The sequence below is a fragment of the Manis pentadactyla genome, chromosome 10 (assembly GCF_030020395.1).
Source record: "Manis pentadactyla isolate mManPen7 chromosome 10, mManPen7.hap1, whole genome shotgun sequence".
NCBI lineage: Eukaryota > Metazoa > Chordata > Mammalia > Pholidota > Manidae > Manis > Manis pentadactyla.
In genome coordinates this window covers 9,292,352-9,312,701 of record NC_080028.1, presented here as the reverse complement: position 1 = coordinate 9,312,701, position 20,350 = coordinate 9,292,352, and the positions used below count along the sequence as shown (strand labels likewise).

The following is a 20,350-nucleotide window of genomic DNA, read 5'->3' as shown; positions in this document are numbered from 1 at the left end:
TTCGTATCCCCATTCCTGGGACCTGGCACTCAAGAGATGTTGAATAAATATCTTTGAACTGAACTACATTATTTGAGACTGAAAACATCTTTATAGTAGCTCAGTCTTGCCACTAAGGCTGCCTCCACCAGTGTCCATGTGGCCCAGCCCGCCTGCACTCAGCCCTACCCAGGACAGAATGGCGAGGGGCAGGGCCAGGCCAGGAGGGCTTGGGCCTGGGCACAGGGTTCCCGGCGGCCTCGATGGTTCACCTCTCTAGGCTCCTGGGCCCCACCAGGGCCTGAGGATACTGAGCACATCTTCCCCTAACCTCAAGAAGCTGTAGATCAAGGTCAATTTTGGGTCATTTTAATTGTAAAAACCAAGACATTTATATAAATAAGACCGCTGTGTAAAATAGGATTCACCCTTCTACTAAAACTCTTCTCCCCACACTCAAAAAGAATATAGAAAACCCAGCAGAGATAAGAAGTACAAATTAGCATGCGGTCCCTGATGATAAGTAACTGGCAGGCCAGGTTTCCCTGCTGAAACAGGCCTTATGGTGAGTGCACTCCTGGCCCAGGCGTCTCACCAGAGGCTCAGTGACGCTTCAACAAACTGCTCAGCAGTAGCAGTTCCCACACCCTCCCACTGGGTGCCAACTGCAGGGGTGGAGGCAGTGTGAAAGGTTCAGGGGGCCTAGCGGCTAGGGAGAGAGGATGGGGCGAGGGGAGGGAGGCTGCTTGGTTCTCATGCCAAAGCAGGGGCTGCGGAGCTGTGGGTCCAGCAAGGCGCAGTGGTTTTTTGGGCTGGGGAAGGGGGCTTCTGGAGGGGGTTCACCACTTCTCCAGAAGGCAGGGGGAGAAGCTGCGAGTGTCCCTTGAGAGGTGAGGCTCCTTCTTGGGACCATCCTCAATGGCTGGCAAAGATGAGGACAGTGGACACCTGTCAGCAGTGCTGGGGGTGGGAGGGCCAGGGCTCCGGGAATGCAAGGGGACAGCAGCCCGGGAGGGGTGGGGCTGGGGGTTCTCCATCTCCCACCCTACTCCCACCCTGTCACGTCTCCCCACCCCTCTCCCGCATGAGACTGCTGCCTGCTGCCCCCTGAGAACTCTGGGACTCAGAGGGCACTGGCTGGGAGCTGGGAGAGAGATGTCAACAGATGCACACGCTTGGCATGGCTCAGGAAGGGTTCACAAGGACTCAAGAAAAGACCCCGGGCTCTCCTTTCACAAACCAGGACCTGCCAGGGCTGCTCCCATCCCAGATGAATGGCAGGAAGAGGCCCTGCAGGGCACAGGAGCACAGGCCGGGGACGGTGTCAGGAGCACTTCCAGACACACACAGCCAGGGTGCCCCCGAAGTACAGGTAGAGGAGGTTCTTCACCTCATGAGTGATCTCAAACCCAAAGCCTTCGCCGATCACCACATGCCAGGAGGAGCCGAACTTCTTGTCCATCATCTCTTTGATCATCTTGGCGGCACTCTGGAACAAAGAGATGCTCATCAGAGGGGAAGTCTGTGGGGAGGGGGCGCACGAGGCAACTCCCTCTCTGGGAAGCAGGGTCTTGGCAAGAGAAAAGCCTGTTGTCCTATTACTGTTTTCTCCGGCTCATGGAACCTTCAGAAAGGGTTTCTACACAGGCCACCTCCTGCCAGGGGCTATTACAAGGGACAGAAAGGCAGACATTACCTCACCAGTTAGGACACTGGGGAAGGCAGACGAGCAGGCACTGGGTCTGGACACAGCCCCGGGTTGCGTTCCGGCTCTGCCTCTTAGCGTTTGTGTCTGGGGGCCGCTCTCAGGACCAAACGAGGTAATTTATCTGAGAGCGCTCTGCAGGCTGTACAGGGTTACGCAGTCACTATGCGGCATCAGGTTTATCTTCAGGGAACAGAAAAGCTTCTCCCTAACGGGTTTGGGGGTTTCTTGAAGAGAAGCTGGACTGCTTCCCTCAGCTGTGGCAACAGCCCCCACTCTTTCCTATACTCGCTCTTTCAAGACGGAGTCTAGGGAAGGGCCGAGGACCCAGCCTTTGAGGGGTTAGCCCACCACGCTCAGGAACCTGCTGTGCCCCACCACACACTGGGCTCTCGCCCGCCTCAGCTCAGCCATACACCCTCACAATGCCCAGTGGAGGAGGGAGCACCCTCACCCCTTAAGACTAGGAAGCTGGGCCTCAGAGATGAGACATGGCTTGTCCAAGGTTAAAGAGCTAGACGCGCTGGAGATAGGGTCTGAACTTGGGCCAGACTGGTAAATGACATCCCTGCATCAGTGCCTGCTGGCCATATTCCCTGCATCTAGAACAGTGCCTGGCACAGAGATGGAGTTTCACATCTTTCGGAATGGATGAATGGACACATGAATGAATGCCTGGGTGGGCCTGTTCTCCACTGGGATGGAGCCAAGGGGAAAGGTACTCCATTCAGCAGCCCACCTGGGCAGGGGCGTCCCAGAGACCCCTTGGGCTTTTCTTCCTCTAGGGCTGGGGTGACCATCAGGTCCGTGCCCAGAGACAGCACCGGCCCTCTTCCCTCGCTGGCCTTCCCCAGCCTGTGACTAGTTCCAAGGAAAGGCCTCCCTGGAGCTGGCTGTGGGAACCAGGCCCTCAGCTCCCCCACAGGGGTCACCAGAGGCAGTACCTCGTTGTTGTTGGAGAACTTCTCACAGGCCGTGACACACAGCTCCATGGTTTCCACCCGCATCTCCTCAGGCATGTCCGAGTGCTAGAGACAGGGCGGGGGGCAAACAGAGAGAGGCTCAGCCCGCAACCTGGCCTTCGGAGCTCGCCTCTCTGCCCCGAGCTTAAGGCACAGACTCCGGGGGCTGTCCCAGCCCAGCCCTAGGTGGTCCTCAGAATGGTGACTTAGAATGTGCCGTTGGGGCAAAGGGGCTGGATCCGAGCCACGTGGGCACTAACACCCAGGTGCCTCCGCAAGTGCAGGGAGCTTCATCAGTGCCCCATTCCAGCTGATGGGCATTGGGAAGAGGGCAGCCCAGGCAGGAGGGAACGCTGGCAAAGGAAGTGGTTTACGAGGAGCCACAAAGCACAGCTGGGTCTCACTCCAGGAGCCTGAAGAGTGGCTCTTGGTATTTTTTCCGGCCTCTCTGGCTGCTCTTTCTCAAGTCACTTTGCGGGACTCCCCCGCTCCTTCCAGTCGCTGGAGGTCCTGGGCTTTGTCTCTACCCCCTCCTCCTCTCCACCTGTCTACTTGCTAGGGGATCCCCTACTGTTCTGTGGATTTAAACATCTACTATATGAGGCCAGTGCCACACTGTCACCCCAGCTAGAACCTCTTTTTTGGGCTCCAGACACCTGCCTCCAATTGTCTGCTGAACAGCCTCACTCAGATGTCTGGAAGATAAGTAACTCTTGATTTCCCCACAAGCTTATTCTTCCTTCATCTTCCCTCTCTTGGTAACTGACACCATTTTCGCTCCCATATTTAGGATCACCTTTGACTCTCTTTCCCTCACACCCAGCAGCCAATGCACCAGTGACTTCTAGGGCCTCGACCTTCAAGATGGGTCCCGACCCTGACCATGTCTACATCCACTCTGTGTCCCGGACTCAGCCACCCCCCTCTCGGGACCTCTGCAACAGCATCCTCACTGGCCTCCTCACTTTCCTGCTGGGAAATCCATTCTCCTCACAATACCTGCTTGGTGATCTTTGAAAACCCTAAAACAGATCACCTTACTCCTCTGCTTAAAACCTTCCACTGTCATCTGACTCAGGATAGAACCTGATTCCCCACCATGGCTGGCCGGGCCCAGGAGGTCTGGCCCTGCCCTCCCTGCGGCCTTCAGGCCTTGACAGCCCTCTCAGCCCTCTGTTCCAACTTCTTTCTTTTCCTCCAACATGCTGGTCTTATTCCCGCCTTAGGCTTTCAGGGCTTGCCACTTCCCCTGCTCGGAATGTTCTTCCCCAGACCTTTGCAAGGCTTGCTCCCTAACTTTGCTCGGGTCTCTGACCAGAGGAACCTTTCCAGGAGCTAACCTCTACACTCTAGCCCCTTACACCGCACTTAGGACCTAAACCTGTCTTTCATGTGGGCCAGGCCTTCATTCGTCTTGTTCACTAGTGTATCCACAGTGCCCAGAACAGTGCCGGATACACAGTAGGTGGCCTACATAGATACTTGTTGAATGAGTGAATGAATGAATGAATGACTGCAGACTCCCAGATCTCTAAATCTGAGCCAGCAGAGTCCTTCTTAACTTCTTCCCACTGTTGTCCTGCAGGGAGCAGCCGCCCCACCTCTCCCCACAGCTGTGTGGGCCCTGCCAGCTTACCCTGACCAGAGGGAAGGTCTGCAGTCGTTTATAATCAGCCTCATCCTTCTTCCCTTCTGTTTCTCCCATGATCCTTCCACTGTGGCCACTGCAGGAGAGAGTGGGGCTTCCTGGAGCTGCTGGGACCAGCAATTAAGACACACCCAGGAGACTTAGGAAGCAGGCCCTGCCAACTTGGTGGGAACAGAAGATGTCTTTCCCCAAGGGGTGCTGTGGAAAACAGGAAAATCAGGAGAAAAGAGTTGGCTTTAAAATCATATATCACAAATTAGAAATGTCTCACTAACAATTTGACACCTCCCCGTCTTCACTCCTCCGCATCCTTTTCCAAATGGCCAGCAAGTCTGCAGATGGGAGGATGAGTCACCACGAGATGCTGGGACCCGGCGGTTAAGAACATGCTGGTAGGATGCCGCATGCCCACACTGTCATTATCAAGACAAATACTGACTGCGGGCCAGGCCGAAGATGGGCCTTGTGCTGGCAATGGACGAATACATGCAGCTTCTCTGCGTGCCTGCTATGTAAACGGTCTGTACTTAGAGAAGATGTGGTTAGGAAGTTAAATGCCAGGTCACGTTCAGTAATGCCAGGCTTATGGGCAAGCAAGTGCTTTCTTCTGAAGCCCCCAATCTGTGGAAGGAATGGGAACAGTAGTGCCATGCCCTCCTGGGCACGCAGACGCCCCAGGTCTTCCTGCCCACTCCCTTTCGGCCACACTGCCCGGGCTCACTGGCTCAGGCATCATGAGGCCTGGCGTTAGGGCTGGTTCTATTGCTCACCACCTCTGTGGCTGTGGGCCTCAGATTCCTCCTCTCAGTACCATAAGGGGTAATCACATCTCTCACTGGGCTGTTAGAAGAACCAAATGAGACCAGGTATGTAAAGCAGCTGACACAGCGCCAGGCACACGGCACTCAGTACTGTCATTCCTGTCCTGAGGCTCCAGGGACATCAGATGAGAGATACGTACAGGTATCACCAGAGAGTTAGAAAGCCTCACACATATGTATGGATTGTTTTTCTTTCCAAATCTAGTTATCTAATAACAGATGGGACTTTCCCTGAAGAGATGATCCTGAAGCCTAAATGACTAGGCACATTGCTGGAAATCCTGGTGTTTCTCTTTATCCTACAATTCAATTTATCCTATAAATCACAGGACTTTTAATCTCAGAAGTACTAATACAAATTAATGCAAACTAGCATGTTGTTAAACCCTTTTTAATAATCCATACTGGACAAATACAGCCAAATAATGTTATTCCAGCATCTGTCACATTTCTAAATAAATTTACACTCATGGCGCAGTCACCAAACTCTGAAGATGCCTGCATAGTAACTAACAGGTAAGTAATGCCAGGTGCTGTTTATCAGGTATCTTGGGTGTGAGCCACTGTTCTAGTGCTCCATGTACACTTAGTTCATTGCTGCAACAGCCCCATGAGTTGGGTCTTGCTCAAACGGAGGCCTGGGGTCACTCAGCTCACGGGCAGCAGAGCTGGAGTTTGAATCCAGACTCAGTCTCTGGCATGAACACTCCTAACACCTCCTCCGAAGGTCTCCTTGCCACGCAGACACACAGTAGGCACCTATGAAGCTCAGCTCCGGTGTCTGACACTAGCCCAACTCGGAGATCCCTACTTGAATGAACGCTTGATCCTCCCTTTTGGTGACTACTGTTCTACTGCTAACCTGACCCTTGTTTAGCCAAGCATTGAGCTTTCTGTATACTTTTTCGGGTCTGTACTCTCGATGTATCCCACTCTTTGATGCTTCTGAAACCCTCAGCACCACTCCATGTGGTGGGCTCCCTTGAACAAGGCTGAAAGCCTGGCACCAACTCCACCATCCCACGACACTGGTATTTTCTGACTTCCTAGTGGACAGACGGCTCCTCTTACCTCATCAATTCTGAGCCTTTATAACACTCAGATATCAGCAGCTTTTGTTTGTCTCCACATATGGGCTGGCAGGTTCCCAGGCACAATCTCATTGTACTTTCTGCTCATGTTTCTTATTTCACAAAATCCAGTGAATCATTCTGTCTTTGCTCATTGATATGAGGCCCTTCTCCAATTCCGTCGTGCCCTCCTACCTTCAGTAAAGCCACATGATTGTCTCCTCCTCCACACTATCAAGGTGCGCAGCGGTGGTGGCTGCACCGATGATCAATGGATAAGGGCTTTCAGGTTTGTTTACCTCCCAATATTTTCAAGTGGAAACAACTTAAAATGCCAAAGCAGCTGCTTAGGCATCTTGCACCTAAGTATTTCAATTCTATTTGATTCATCCTCAAGGCTAAATAGTGCCAGCAAGGAGTGGCCTGGAAGGGAATTCAGAGGCAACTGTGCACATGCCTGTCCTGGGGGAGGTCAGGGTCTGGGACAGCTGCCGGGACTCCGCTTCAGCCTATGGAATCCTGATGAAACAAGGCTTCAGAAGTATGACCAGAGGCCATTCTTCAGCAAAAAGTGGGAAAGGCCACTGGGGCAGTTTTGTGTGTGTGTCGGGGGGTGCATCACCTTGTAGAGTAGAGAAGGTGCAGGACCGTGTGGAGGGGTACTGGGCTTGACCACCAGATCTATAACTGAAGTGAATCCTGCTCTCTTCCTTGGAGCCTTGGGCAAATAATTTAACCTGGGCCTTGGTTTCCTCGTCTGTGAAATGGGATAACCCCTCTTATGTTCAGACAGCTGTTGCAAGCACCAGTTACTTGTATGTGAGATTCTGGAATTGTAAAGCTCTGTGCACTGTGGTCACCACACTGCTCTTACTACCACACTGTTATTAGCCAGAACTTGGTCAACATGATTCAACCACGTTTACTAAGGACCACATATATAAACAGCTTTTCCTCACCATTACATGTGCTTCTGGGGACCCAAGAGGGGTGATGAGACAGAATAAACAGGAATAGTTAGAGATGATGTGTTTCCAAATACAGAAAGGTAGGAGAATTTTTTATGATGCTGTATCATTATAGTACAGCCACAGTCATTCAGCCATGATTAAAAAACCCTGCCGACAGAATGTTACCAAAAATAGAACTAGAAGTTTTAATAACCTTATCAATCTTCCATGCAAGAGAGCGTGTGCCTGACAGCTCCAGGCCAGAAAGAAGTCTCATCAGGCCTAAAAGAGAGCTCTTTAATAATGTAAGTGTGTTCACGGCCAGGGTACCTGAATCTGCTGGGTATCAAAGCTCCAACTGTTCCGAGCGCGTCCTGACGTACAAAGCCAGGCGCAGCCTTGCTCTCTCCTCTGCCCCGACCCTCCTCACCCAAGTGCCCCTCTGCAGGCTCTGCACAGCTGGGCCCACGTCTGATGCACAGCCTCTCTGAGGCAACAGGAGGCACAGATGAAGCTCTTTCCCTTACCACCTTGTCAAAGCCAGGGCCCCCTGTCTCCCTGTCTCTGCTCTTTTGTGACGCTGACCTCAGTCACCATTTATTATTTTCCTTCTGAAGCATTTAGGAAGAATCCTTAGGAGGGTTAGTGGATGTGGGAGAGATGGAGAACAATGAATGGATTCTGGGAAATAGGCCAAAAGTGTCCGCCAGCCCCTGGGGGCTCCTCCAGCCACTCAGCGACGGAACACGCTCGGCTGTGGACCATGCTTGCCACCTTTGACTGCTGCCAAGCACCCAAGAGATGGGAAGACACACTCAGACCTGGGTGGTGGTTGTGAGGGCAGGCTCCACAGGCGGGTCTGAACTCACATCTTTGACAAGTGTTTACCTCTCAATCCTCAGTTTTCTCATCTGGAAATTGGGGCAAAAAATAGATGCGACCTCACAGCGAATGGTGGCTCTTGTTCCTGGTGCAGGAGGAATGGGAACAGCAACATTCTTCCTCATATACATCCAAACGTTCAGCCAAACAGCACAATATTGACTGAGTTCCCACTCTGTGTAAAGCACCATGTTAGTACCGGAAGACGGAAAAGTCAAAGGAAAACATAGTTGGGGTCAGGCCAGGACAGGGGAGGGTGTGGTTATTCTGGGTTTTCACTGGCTCGTTTCACCCCATAACCACCTGTGGAGGCAGCATCCACTCCCAGATCTGATAAGACACCTGGGGCTCAGAGAGGTTTTGGGTTGGCCCACAGGTGCACAGCGAGCAACGACAAAGCTAGCATCCAAACGCACCTCTATTCTTCTAATTCTACCTTCTGTGCTCTCTCCCCTTCAGAAGCAAGTAGGAGACAAGACGGAAACACAAATAACTTCCATTGTCAGCATCCACCAGTTCAGCCGCCCGTCCAGACATACCTCCCACTTCCAGCCACATCAGGGATACACACTTGAGCAGCTTGGTCATCCTCCTGTCTTTCCCTGATATGTTTATGCTCTGCCTTCCCAGAAACAAACAGCACAGCTGGCAAGGTGAGGAGCAAGGAGCCTATGGGTTTGCGGGCACTCGCCCCAGGCACCAGTGGTGAGGTCAGGAAACAACATGGAAGATCCAGATTTCACAGAGCGGTTTGAAAAGGGGACAGTAAACACAGGGTTGCTGTTTTTACATTTTGCTAAGAGCATTAGAAAGCATATCATATGCTATCAGAGAAAGTTTTAATAGTAAGGGGGAGACGATTGCAGAAAAAAGGACAGTCCTCAAGAAAAGATAGTCACCTGTCATACATGGACGCAAAGCACACAAAGGAGTTTTGTTTTGTTTTTTAATATCGTCCTTATTATTGCTCATTTTACTGAGATCCAGTGAAAACTTTTGATGTGTCTTAAGCCAGGGGTAGGCCGGGAAAGAAAGAGGGAGGGAGAGAAAGAAATCAAGAGTAAGAATGAGATCAAGACATTTTCTTTATGTATAACACGATATAATAAATAACACTGACTCACATGGATACACCCTCACTGACATATCCAAATCTGGATGAAATCCCAAACATTTTGTCAAGATACAAAGTAAAACAAAAAGTCATAACCATCGCAGCTATTAGCTCTACACGAGAACAGATGCTTACTACGCACAGTGGGTTACGCGGCCTCCCTCCCACCCCACCACCGTTCCCGCTCGAGAGAACAGATCTGAACGTGAGGGACTAAAAATGCCATTATTACAGAAATAAGGTAGACGTAGGACCGAGTTCTTTGTTTTTTAAAATCATCCACCACTGCTCATTACTGGTGCTGTGTCACAACCAGTCACGACCTAGCAGCGCGTGGTGAGCTCAGACAAGCACGTGGGGTGGAAGAATCTCCTCTAGTATTACCCTGTGCCTCAGAGCACCAAGTCCAGTGTCAGCACGTGGCTGGAGCCCGACAAATATCTAAATTGTGATTAAATCATCTTTCAGTTGCCCTCTGGCAAGGGAGAGGGCATATCAAATCCACTCAATAACATTTATTGAGCACTGACCTTGAACAAGTCAACAGGATGGGTGTGCTACATCCAGGATCTCACCGACGCCTCCCCTCGCCCCAGTACCTCTATCACACAGGCACTATTATCTCTGCTTTCCTGACGACCATGCAGGCTGAGAAAAGTGACTTTCTACCCAGCTAATAAGTGGCGCTAAGATTCAATATGGTATATATGACTTCAAGATTATGTTTTTTCAACTACTCAACTCTAAGCAAGAGACAGTCTCTGCTTTCAAGGAGCTTACATTATGATGTGGGCAACCAATACACATATGCAAGAAACTAACTATGGTTCATGGCACAAGGCAGTCAGTATGTACCACAAGACATGCCTAAGGAGAGGAGGCTTCTAGAGGGCAGGGGAGAGGACAGCAAGAATAGCTTGGTGGCAGAGGCAGCATTTGAGTCAGGCCTTAAAAGGTGAGTGGGAATCCCGACAAGGGGACAAAGTGAGGAAGACCTTTGTGGCCAAGGGATGAACAAACACAGCAACATCAAAGCAGAAAGCTCAAGGTGTTTTCTGGGAAAGTCCCAGGAAAAAAGGCTAGGTGGGGTTGGGCTGTGGAAGTGTAGAATGGCCCTAAAACCCAGGCTTAAAAGGGTGGATGCTTTAAGTGGGGAATGAGAAGCCTTTGGAGGTCCCTTGGGGATGGGTGACATGTTTGTGTCTTTAGGCACAACCTGTTTTGGTGGCTGGGTTAACAGGAGAGCCTGTTAGGAAGCTACAGCAATGGCCCAGGTGATGGGCATTGAAGACCTGAACCAGGATGGTGGCTTCAGGAATGGAGAGGATGTGAGATCTGGCAGAGCCAGAATCAAAGCACACGGACATGTGCCTGAGTGGGCGTGGCAGAGTGATGGATGGTGCTCGAGGAGGATGGTGATGCCATTGAGAGAGAGGAAGTCAGGTAGAATGGATGGACAGATTGAGTTTAAGTTGCTGGTGAGACATGCATGTGGACGTGTCTCATCAGTAGGTAACACTGAATTACTGATTATCAGGGGCAGAAGGGAAACCATAACATCAATATATCAAACTCTACCCCCATCCCCACTCCCACTCCAAAGTATCCCTAAACATAGAAGCCCAGGAGGAAGAGCAGAGCTGGAGAGCTGGATTTGAGGATCAAATGGAGAAATGACAGGTGACACTAAGAGTGCTGGTGACACCAACTCTCAGAGATGGAAAACGTGGGCAAGTAAGAGTCAAAGTAAGTAAAGTAACAAATACGGAATCTATGCTAGACTGGACTCTATGCTTCAACTCACAATATCCTCAGAATTTCCCAAGAGACGCCCTGTAGTATCCTGACTTTATATATACTCAGACTGGAGATCGGGATGGTTAGGTAACTTGTTGGGTTCCTATATTGGGAGTCCAAATTAGGTTTGCCAAGTTGTTTTCACTACATCCGACACCTCCCATGGGGAGCACCTCCTCGGGGAAGCCTACAGTTCTATCAGAGAATCATATCCTAGAACGTCAGAGTCGAAGATGCCTTAGAGATCATTCAACCCAACTTCTCGTTGATGGAGAACAGGTCCCAAGAGGGAAATGAGCAGTCTGGAGTACCAGCGTGTCACCCACTGTCCAAGGCAGGCGGTCTGGGTCGAGTCGACTGCGACCATCGGCCCAGCCGCCAGAGGGGAATTACTTCTCAAAAGCTGGGGGGAGTCGGGTCAGGAAGAATGAGGGAGCGCGAAGAGGGACTAGGCCTCGGGTAAGTGGAAGGAGCAGCTTGCGGAGTCGCGACGGCGAATCCGTTACGACCGAGTCCGCAGGTCTCAGAAGATGTGGATGGGGGTTGGGAGGACCTGGGAACAGCAGGCGGGAGACTGAGGTGGGGCCTCCGCGGTGGGCGAGGCCCTGCCCGCCCCGCGTTGCCTCCCGGCCCCGCTTCGGGCCGGCCCTCCCCGCCCGGCTGCCCGCCGCGCCCTGGGGCCTCACCTGCTCCCGCGGGGGCCGGAGCCAGGGCCGCAGCTAGCGCACCCAAGCCAGGGTTGTCAAGGAGGGAAAACAAGAGTGTCCTAGCAACAGCAAGGAAGTCCTGCCCCCTCACCGGACGTTGACGAGATTTCACTGATTGGTGAATAAAAGTGTCAATCAATGTTGAAGGGCCCTACAAAGGGGGTTTGAGGATGAAGGGGCGTGGCCTAGAGGCTTTGGAGGCGGAGCTTAGCCTATAGCCGTCTTAAGTGGGCCTGAGGAGCCGGGGACAGTCACAATCTCTCAATTTAGAGAAACAAACTTTGAAGAACAGTATTGCCTTGGGAGTTTCTTTCAGTCATTTAAAATAACAAATGCAATTTTTTGGTGTCGTGACACTGAGATGCTACTTTATTAGGATCTCAAAAGCCTAATGATAACTGTCATCTATGTAGGGCTTTCCAGTGAGTATGTAACCTGATTCTCACCACAATTCTTTTAATACTAATCATAACCCCATCTGAACAAAGGTTCAAAGAGCTTAAGTAACTTCTTAAAAGAAAGGTAAAACTCCCGGAGAAGGAACTCAGGTGTTCCTTTACCTGCAGCACAGGCTCGCTGAGACGCCCAGTCCTAGTCCACTGCAGACATGGTATCACCTACCTTAAAGACACAGTTGCCTCTTCTTCTCTACAGGATGCAAATTAATCTGCACCTGTGAGTACAGCTAGCGAGAAGGGAAGGGAGACCTGCAGATGCAATTATTTGATGGATGGATTATAAGGTCAGAGAGGTACTCCATAATTTAAACACCTACTTTATCATGATGGAGGCTTCCGGTGAAACCCCACTTCACATCCACTGGCATCTACTGGGAACTCAGCCCTCACCACATGCTGGTGATTCAGAGAGGTTCCAGGTTCTTTGGTTCCAGAGGAGGCACAGTCCAGGGGGGAAAGCCATATCAACAAATAGGTAAATAATAATTCATTCTACATGTGCTCTGGTAGAGGTGTGGGCAAGGTGCTGGTTCCCTCCAAGCTGGGTGTTCCCTGGTGTTCTCTTGGATGAGAATGGGGGGAAGTAGCTGTTGGAGGGTGTCGAGTAGGGCAGAAACACGGTCAGATTTGGGTTATGGAACAATTACTTGGATGGTGACTGTGGGGGACTGGGCTTGGAGTGGGTACGAGGAGGCAGATCAGTGGGTTTCGTTTTGAGACTTGGCAGCTTGAGGTGTGCTAGGCTCTGGCCGATTCCCAGCTTACTTCCCTGGTACATTCTGAGGGTCCATGGAATGTCTGACTCAGCCTCCAGATTTCCCCAGTCCTCTTTGCCAAGTTTCTTCGGGAGGGAAGGTGGCCTTTGAGAGGGATGAAGCTCTCGCCTCCGCCTCGAATCTAGACTTCTCCCAAAAGGGGTCCACCTTTGCTGTCTTCTCTTTCTCACCTCCCATTCACTCTTCAGCCCACTACAATCTGGCTTCCACTCCCACGACACCACTGAAATTCCCTCTTCCATGGTTACCAGTGACCCCCTGAAGAGTGGAATCCAACAGACCTAAGGTCCATCCCTTCCGCTGGTGTTAAGCTGTCAAGCAGCACCCATCCTCGTATAATTCTCTACCCAGAGGTAGTGCCTGCAGAACTCTTTACAATGGAGATTCCAGGGCCCCATGGCATCAGAACGGTGAGGGGCAAGAATCTTTTTCACAAGCACTCCTGGTCCACACTCATATACTTTAGAATTACTGCTTTATCCTAGCACTGGAGCACCTCATTCCCTGGGGTCTCCTCAAACTTCTCCCTTTCTGGTTCCTTCTTCCTTTGCTCTATATACCCACCTTGACCTTCTTTTCTTCTCACCAATGGTCTAAAATTTCTTCCTATCTAGGTCACTTTCTCATCAGCAAGAGTTTCCCTTGGTTACACTTCCTAGGAATTGAAGGAATTAAAGGTTGGGTATGTACTTTGGAAAAGCCCCTCTGGTGATTCCAAACACTGTCCCAGGGGTTATGCCACGCCACACATACTCTGCTGCGAAGTGCTGTCTTAGGCACTGTCCTTTGGGGATCTCATCCATTCCCGTGGTTCCATTGTCAGTGTTCTAGATTCTGGTGGATTCCTTTTTATCTCTCCAGATTAGGCCTCTCACTGGAGCTCCACCCCGAAATATTCCACTGTCCCCTCCCCATCTCCACTAAAATGTCCCACTAACCCTTCAAACTCAATGTGTCCCAAACTGAATTGACCATCTCTCTTCAAAACCTGCTCTCTCTGCATTCCCCATCTCAGCAAATGGCACCGACCCCCTCCCAGTCGCCTCCATCAGAAAATAGGACGTCTTGTCTTTCATACTCCCCTACCATCGCCTACCTCAAGTCAGTCACAAGCCTGCCAATTCTGACTCCTAACTTACGTCCTGATCACAGCCCCTCCGGGCCATCTTCATGGCCCTCTCCATGTGCCCAGACCGCGATCCCGTCTGTATTACTGCAACAACTTCCTGACAGGACTTCCTGACTGCAGCCTGCTCTTCTCTGATCCATTCTCTGTACCACAGTCGGCGTGATGTTCCTAAAACCCAGATGTCACCACTGCATTCCTCCTCTCTTCAACAACATCCCTCTTCACAGTTTCCTGTCACCTACCAGGAGACATCCAGAGGCCATGACCTGGCATTTGAGCCCCCAACATGGTGTGGCCCATGGGCTCCTCCATCTCTTCCTTGCTGCCCCTTGCCTTGCCCTTCCTGTCCCAGCCACACCAACTCTTGTGGTTTCTCCACACACTCCACGCTATTTCTCACCTCCGTGTCTTTGTCCATGTATCCTCACTGCCCACATTCTACTTCTGCCCTTCCTTCCCTTGGCTACATGAGCCCATACACTTTTGGTCTAAGCTTGTACACACTGGGATTCCATCACTTGCAACCCAAGAGTTCTTTGTGCTCCCGTCTCATCTGGTGCATGTTCCTGGCACTGCTCTTCTCCACTGTTTTGTACTTGAGTTTAATTTTTCAACTTCCCCTGTGAGCTCCTCGAGCACAAGGACATATTCCTATTCATTTCTACATCCCTATGTTCCACACTAGGTCTAGCAGAGAGTAAGTTTTTAGTAAATGTTTCATGAGTGAATGTATGAGTGAGTGAATGAATGAGGTGGATAGGATCCTACCCTACTTCTTTAGACTCAGCTCTTGACAGTCTACAAGATTCAGCCTGCATTCCAGCTACACCCTTTCATGTACTCTTTCTGCTGTTTAAAATGGCTAATGGTCAGTTAGCAATTGGTTCAGCTGCATGTTGCAGAGATTGGGAAAACAGTGATTTAAAACAAGATAAATTTATTATTTTACAGTTCTGGAGTCTGACTGTAGTCACTGGGCTAAAATCAAGGTGTCCCCAGGGTTGTGGTCCTTCCTGAGGCTCTAGACTGTTTCCTTCCCTTTTCCAGTGTCTAGGGATCCAGAGACTTTCTGTCCCTCTGACACTGACTCTTCAGCCTCCCTCTTTTACATCTAAGAAACCTTGCGATTCTATCGGGTCCATCCAGATAAACCAGGTTAATCTCCTTGTCTCATGATCATCTGATTAGCAACCTTAATTCCATCGGCAACCTTATTTCCCTTTGCCATGTGATGCAACATTTCCAGGTTCTGGGGACCAGGATGTAGACATCTTTGGGGGGCCATTATTCTACTCACTATTGTCAGTTTGGGGACTTTTTCATGCAAAATTGAGAAGAATGTCTGTTCTGTGGCTGCTCTCTTAGGACAACTTCATTTTTTTCAAATTTTATATATTCATACTGAAGTTTTTGTCTGCTAGGCCTCTAAGTTATTGAGAGAGGTGTGTTAAAATGTCCCACTGCAATTGAGGATGTTAGTTTATCCTTTTGGTTCAATTTTTACTTTATATTTTATGAAGCTGGGTTCACACATGCATTTAAATTTGTGATATTTGTATCTTCCTGAGATACTAACTCTATCATCATGAAATGTCCCTTTCATCTCTAGCAGTGCTTCTCATCTTAAAGTCTACTTTTAACTAAGTATTGCTACGCCAACTTTCTTTGATTTAGTGTTTGCATGATACATACTTTCCTATCCTTTTAATTTCATCCTTTCTGTATAATTATTTTAAAATCTGCTTGACAATACTAATATTTTATTGGAATCTTTACCTTTTAATATATTTAATATAATTCCTGACTCACATCAAATTTAGTTTTAAATCAATTGACTTACTATCCATTTTTTAATATCTCACTCTTACTGCATTTCTTTTTCTTTACTTTCTTGGCCTTCTTTTGAATTGTTTTTATTACTCTATTTGTTGTCCTGTAGTAACTTGTTAGTTACATGCTTTACAATCCTTTTAGTGACTACCCTAGAAAAATATAATATTGATCCTAGGCTTATTGAAGTCTAGTGTAAAATTAATAAATTTACTACTTCCAGGACAATGCAAGGACATTAGAACATTTTAGTTGCATTTACCTCTTCCTACCATTTATTCTGTTGCTGTCAGGAATTTTAAACCTCACGAAACATAATTGTTATTATTTTTTAAGTCAACAGTAACTTTGATCCACATATTTACTCTTTCTGATGTTCTTCACTGGAATTTCCACGCTTCCTTTCAAGGCTGTTTTTCCTCCCCCTGAAGAATTTCCTTTAGCCTATCTTTTAGAGAAGTTCTGTTGGTAACAAAAACCGTTGGTGATGAATACTGTGTTCTCTTTGTATGAAATCATCTTTATTTCATGTTCATTTTTGAACAGTTCTCAATGAAGATAGAATACTAGGATGACAGTTATTTCCTTTCAGCACTTTGAAGATGTCATTTTTTAAGCTTCCTTTTTCCATTCCTTCTATTGATAAGTCAGCTGTCATTCTGATCATTGCTCCTTGGAAGGTAATGGATCTTTCCCCCCCCGGGACTTTTTACCATTTTTTCTCTTTGTTTTTGATTCTGCAGCTATTTCACTACCAAAATCCTAGTTGTGGTTTTCTCTGCATTTGGCATACTTGGACTTCCCTGAAATTCCTGAATCTGTGGCTGAATGTTTTTCAACAGTTTTTGGAAAATGCTGACATTATCTTTGCAAATATTATTTCTGCCCTATTTACTCTCTCCACTTCTGGGACTTCTTACAGGTTAGGCCTTTTCACTGTGTCCCATATTAATCTTACGCTTTTTTCCCCTTGTGCTTTCTGTTCTTTTCCCTCAATATTTATTCTGGAGAATTTTTTTGAGATCTCTAATGAGTTCACAGTTCCTTCTTCAGCTGTATCTGACCTGCTGGCTAGATTTGTTTATTGAGTTCGTAAGTTCAGCTAATGTATTTTTGAGTTCTGGAATTTTCATTTGATTATTTTTTATAGTTTGTAGTTCTCTGTGGATTCTGTTTCTCATCTAAATTCTTAAATACATTAACCATAGTTATTTTCAAGTCTATTTCTTATAACCCCACAACATGGATCTCCTATACAGATCTTTTTAAAGTTAGACTTTTAATTCTTAGATAATTATAGATTCACATTCAGTTCTAATAAATAATACAGAGAGATCCTATATGTCCTTTGTCTAGTTACCTCTGGTGGTAGCATCCTAACAACCTGCACAACTTTAGTACAATATCACAACCAGATATTAACTTTGACACAATTTATTCGGGTTTCCCCAGTTTTACTTGTGTGTGTGTATGTGCTTAGTTCCATGCAATTCTATCGTATGTGTATATCTATTGGCTTAAATAAATTTCCCTCTTGATTTTCAGTCATTCGGTTTTGTCTGCAGATATGTCTGATAATTTCTTATGGATGCCAAACCTGGTGTAACAAAAGTATCATGTAAGTTTGGATGATGTTGTTATCATGTTCCTCCAGAGACCATCACTTTTGCTTTTGACAAAATGTTGGTGAAGGAGCAGATATCTTAATTCAATCAATTAATGAGAGGATTGGAAGCTGGAATTCAGTCTTTGGAGAGCTAGAACATGTCCAATTTACCATACTCCAGGAGTATTCTGTTGGAGTACTTCCTGGTACTGATCCCTTGGGATTCCACCGAAAGTCTGGGTCATTTACCTCGAGCCCCTTATCCTGAACTCCAGATTTTAGCTGGAATCTCTATTTCTATTTTTTCATGCATTTTATTGAACATATCAACCAGCTGCTTAGCTATTGCTGTCTGCTCAACTTAGACGTTTGTCATAGGTAGACAGGGACCTCAAGAGAAAACTGTAGCCCCAGAGTCAGGCTCACCTTTCTGAACTTCTCTAGGGGGTCTTTGTTGCCTAACTGTCCCCTGTCTTGATGCCTCTCTGATGCCTGCCGTGGACGTTTTAAATGTGGTGTCTGTTTTTTATGGGTTTTCTTGGTGGGAGAGTTGGTCTTTAGCAGAAATCTCCTACATCAGCCTCAGCCTTTGTTTCTTTTTTAAATTTATTTCTTTGTTTTTTAATTGAAGTATAGTTGACATACAATCTTATATTAGTTTCTCAGCATTTGTTTCTCAAACCAGCATTTTGGCATCCCCGAGGGGGCTAAGGAAAATCTGACTACATAGCGCAGCATTTATTTGCTTGTTTTGGAGTCAAGCTGGATTAAGATCCCAGTGGTGCCACTTCCCAGCCATGTGACTTTGGACAAGTGACTTCAGTCACTTCTTTCCAGGATTAAATAAGCTAATATATGTCAAGTGATCCATGCAATGAATGTCTGGCACACAGTATGCACTCACTATATATCAGTTATTAGTATTCAGCAAATATATATTATGCCCTGCTCTGTGCCAGGTTCTGGATATTATACAGTGTTGAAAAAGACAAATATGGTCCCTTCTGTCATGGATCTGACACTCTGGGTGAGCCACAGTTAAAAGTAAGTAAACGAGCTCATTATCAAAGAGAGGTACATGCTAGGAAAGGAGTGAGGATGGTAGAGCAGGTGCCCCTGACAGGCTTGGGTCCAGGACAGTTCTGGGGTATGGAGAGGACAAGGTGAGTAGGCAGCTCCTCAAGGCTGGAGGGTCAGCAAAACCTCTGAGGGCATAGGCATGGGGGTGCAAAGCTGTAACTGGTTTGAGGAGAGAGGATCTGATTTTTAGCTATTTTGGTGAGCAAACACTCACACAAGGGAAGTATTGTAAGACCACGGCGTGGGGAGAAACACCCCTTGGAGATCTCCGGCCATGAATTTAAAGTGAGAATCAACACACATCAGAGTCCTGCGCTTTTCTGTGTCAGCATTCAGCTGTACAGGTGCTGGCATGAAGCAGGTGGCTGGGGAGATTTAACCAGGTTTGGACATTGCCAGCTGAGTAGGACAGAGGGAAAGGTGTTTGTAAGTAAATCAGTGCAAAAGAGGATAAACAATCTTGCATCTACCTACCACTTCAGCATTTTATTAAAAATAAAAATAATAATAATAATAAGGGAGAAATGTGGGATTCACATATAAATCAAGTATAAAAATCAAATGAGTATTCATATTTGAACTGACTGTTTATAGTTCATGATGCGTGATCAAAACCGAAAGTTTCTGTGATGGCTGCCCTTGCACTGTTCACCATGTAAGAACTTGTTCACTATGTAAGAACTTGTTCACCATGTAAGAACTTGTTCGTTATGCTTCAGAAGATTGGAGACTGTTGAGAATTAGGCTTGGGGTGGATTAATGATTGTGCATTGAGTCCCCTATACAGAATTTTATTGTTGTTAACAACCATCTGATCAATAAATATGAAAGATGTCCTCTCAAAAAAAAAAAGAGGATAAACAAAGCATATCTGCCTGCAGCTTAATTTAGCTCAGCGGTAAGTAATTAAAAATAGTATTTTAAAACAAATGTGGATTATTCACTCTGGAGTAGAATGAAGACAGCACGCGGATTTTTCGGGTAACTCAGTACACTTTAAGTATGGTCTTCCTGTCTGAAGTGCTGCTTCCAGCTATACTCCCTGGTCTCACAGGGTGAATTCACTTTTGTTGGAAGTTTGGGAAGCTCTGGAAATGTCTGGGAAGGCTTGTCCTGATGGTGTGACCCCCAAGCCCCTGACTGGTCCCCTGATATTTCATAGGGGCTCTCTGAAGAGAAGGTCCAACTAAGAGCAGTGACAAAAATGATGGAGCAGAAGGGTGGAGGCTCTGCCCTCAGGTGGTATGGACAGAAAGGGCTGGGGTCTAGATCAAGGAGGGGAGGAGACTGGTGGGGCTGGAATGGGGATAGCAGACCCTGATGCTGAGAGTCCAGCCTAGAGGCCAAATAAGTCAGACGAATCCAGGTAGACCCTGGAGAGGGAAGGGTTGGAATACGGTAGGGCCCCTCCCTTTCCCCCACACCCCCACCTCCCCACAACCCTAAATGAGGCAACACTTTGGGGGTCCAGGCAAGTGAGTCAGGCAGATTGGGTCTCAGGGAACAGGTCAGGGACCTGGTTCCCAGAACTGGGGCACGAGGTGGGGATGCGGAGTTAGGAACGAGGCCAAAGCTCAGTTACTGGAACTGGGACACTTTCCAAGTGGGACTTGTGTTCTTTATGTCCTTCCAGCATAAACCCTGGGCAATGGGCGGGTCCACATCTGAGACACGGCAGGACTTGGCAGGTTTGGGAGTGGGCACAGGTGGGGTTGGTGAGGCTTTGGGGCACCGTGGCTGCACCTCGTCCATCTTTGCCTACTTCCCCGACCTAGGCAGCCACCTCCCTTCCTGCCCGGCGCCCCCCAGGGTAGCACCACCCTTACAAGAAGAGCC

The 20,350-nt window shown here is 48.2% G+C and overlaps 1 protein-coding gene across 1 annotated transcript; it reads right to left on the bottom strand.

Annotated features, from left to right (window-relative positions):
• Positions 1-332: 332 nt before the first annotated feature.
• DNAL4 (dynein axonemal light chain 4) lies at positions 333-11,731 on the bottom strand. Its single transcript, XM_036891416.2, has 4 exons — positions 11,615-11,731; positions 4,283-4,492; positions 2,629-2,712; positions 333-1,468 (listed from the first exon to the last, which is right to left on the bottom strand). The coding sequence occupies exons 2-4, from the start codon at positions 4,349-4,351 to the stop codon at positions 1,304-1,306; spliced, it is 318 nt and encodes a 105-aa protein (XP_036747311.2). The 5' UTR covers positions 4,352-4,492; positions 11,615-11,731; the 3' UTR covers positions 333-1,303.
• Between the last annotated feature and the right edge of the window lie 8,619 nt (positions 11,732-20,350).

Bases quoted from the DNA above. Each gene is read 5' to 3' on its own strand.
- DNAL4 (XM_036891416.2), bottom strand. From the start codon at position 4,351: ATGGGAGAAACAGAAGGGAAGAAGGATGAGGCTGATTATAAACGACTG. The intron at 2,713-4,282 runs GTAAGCTGGCAG...CCCTGTCTCTAG, and splicing joins AGACCTTCCCTCTGGTCAGG to CACTCGGACATGCCTGAGGA. The intron at 1,469-2,628 runs GTACTGCCTCTG...TCTTTGTTCCAG, and splicing joins AGTTCTCCAACAACAACGAG to AGTGCCGCCAAGATGATCAA.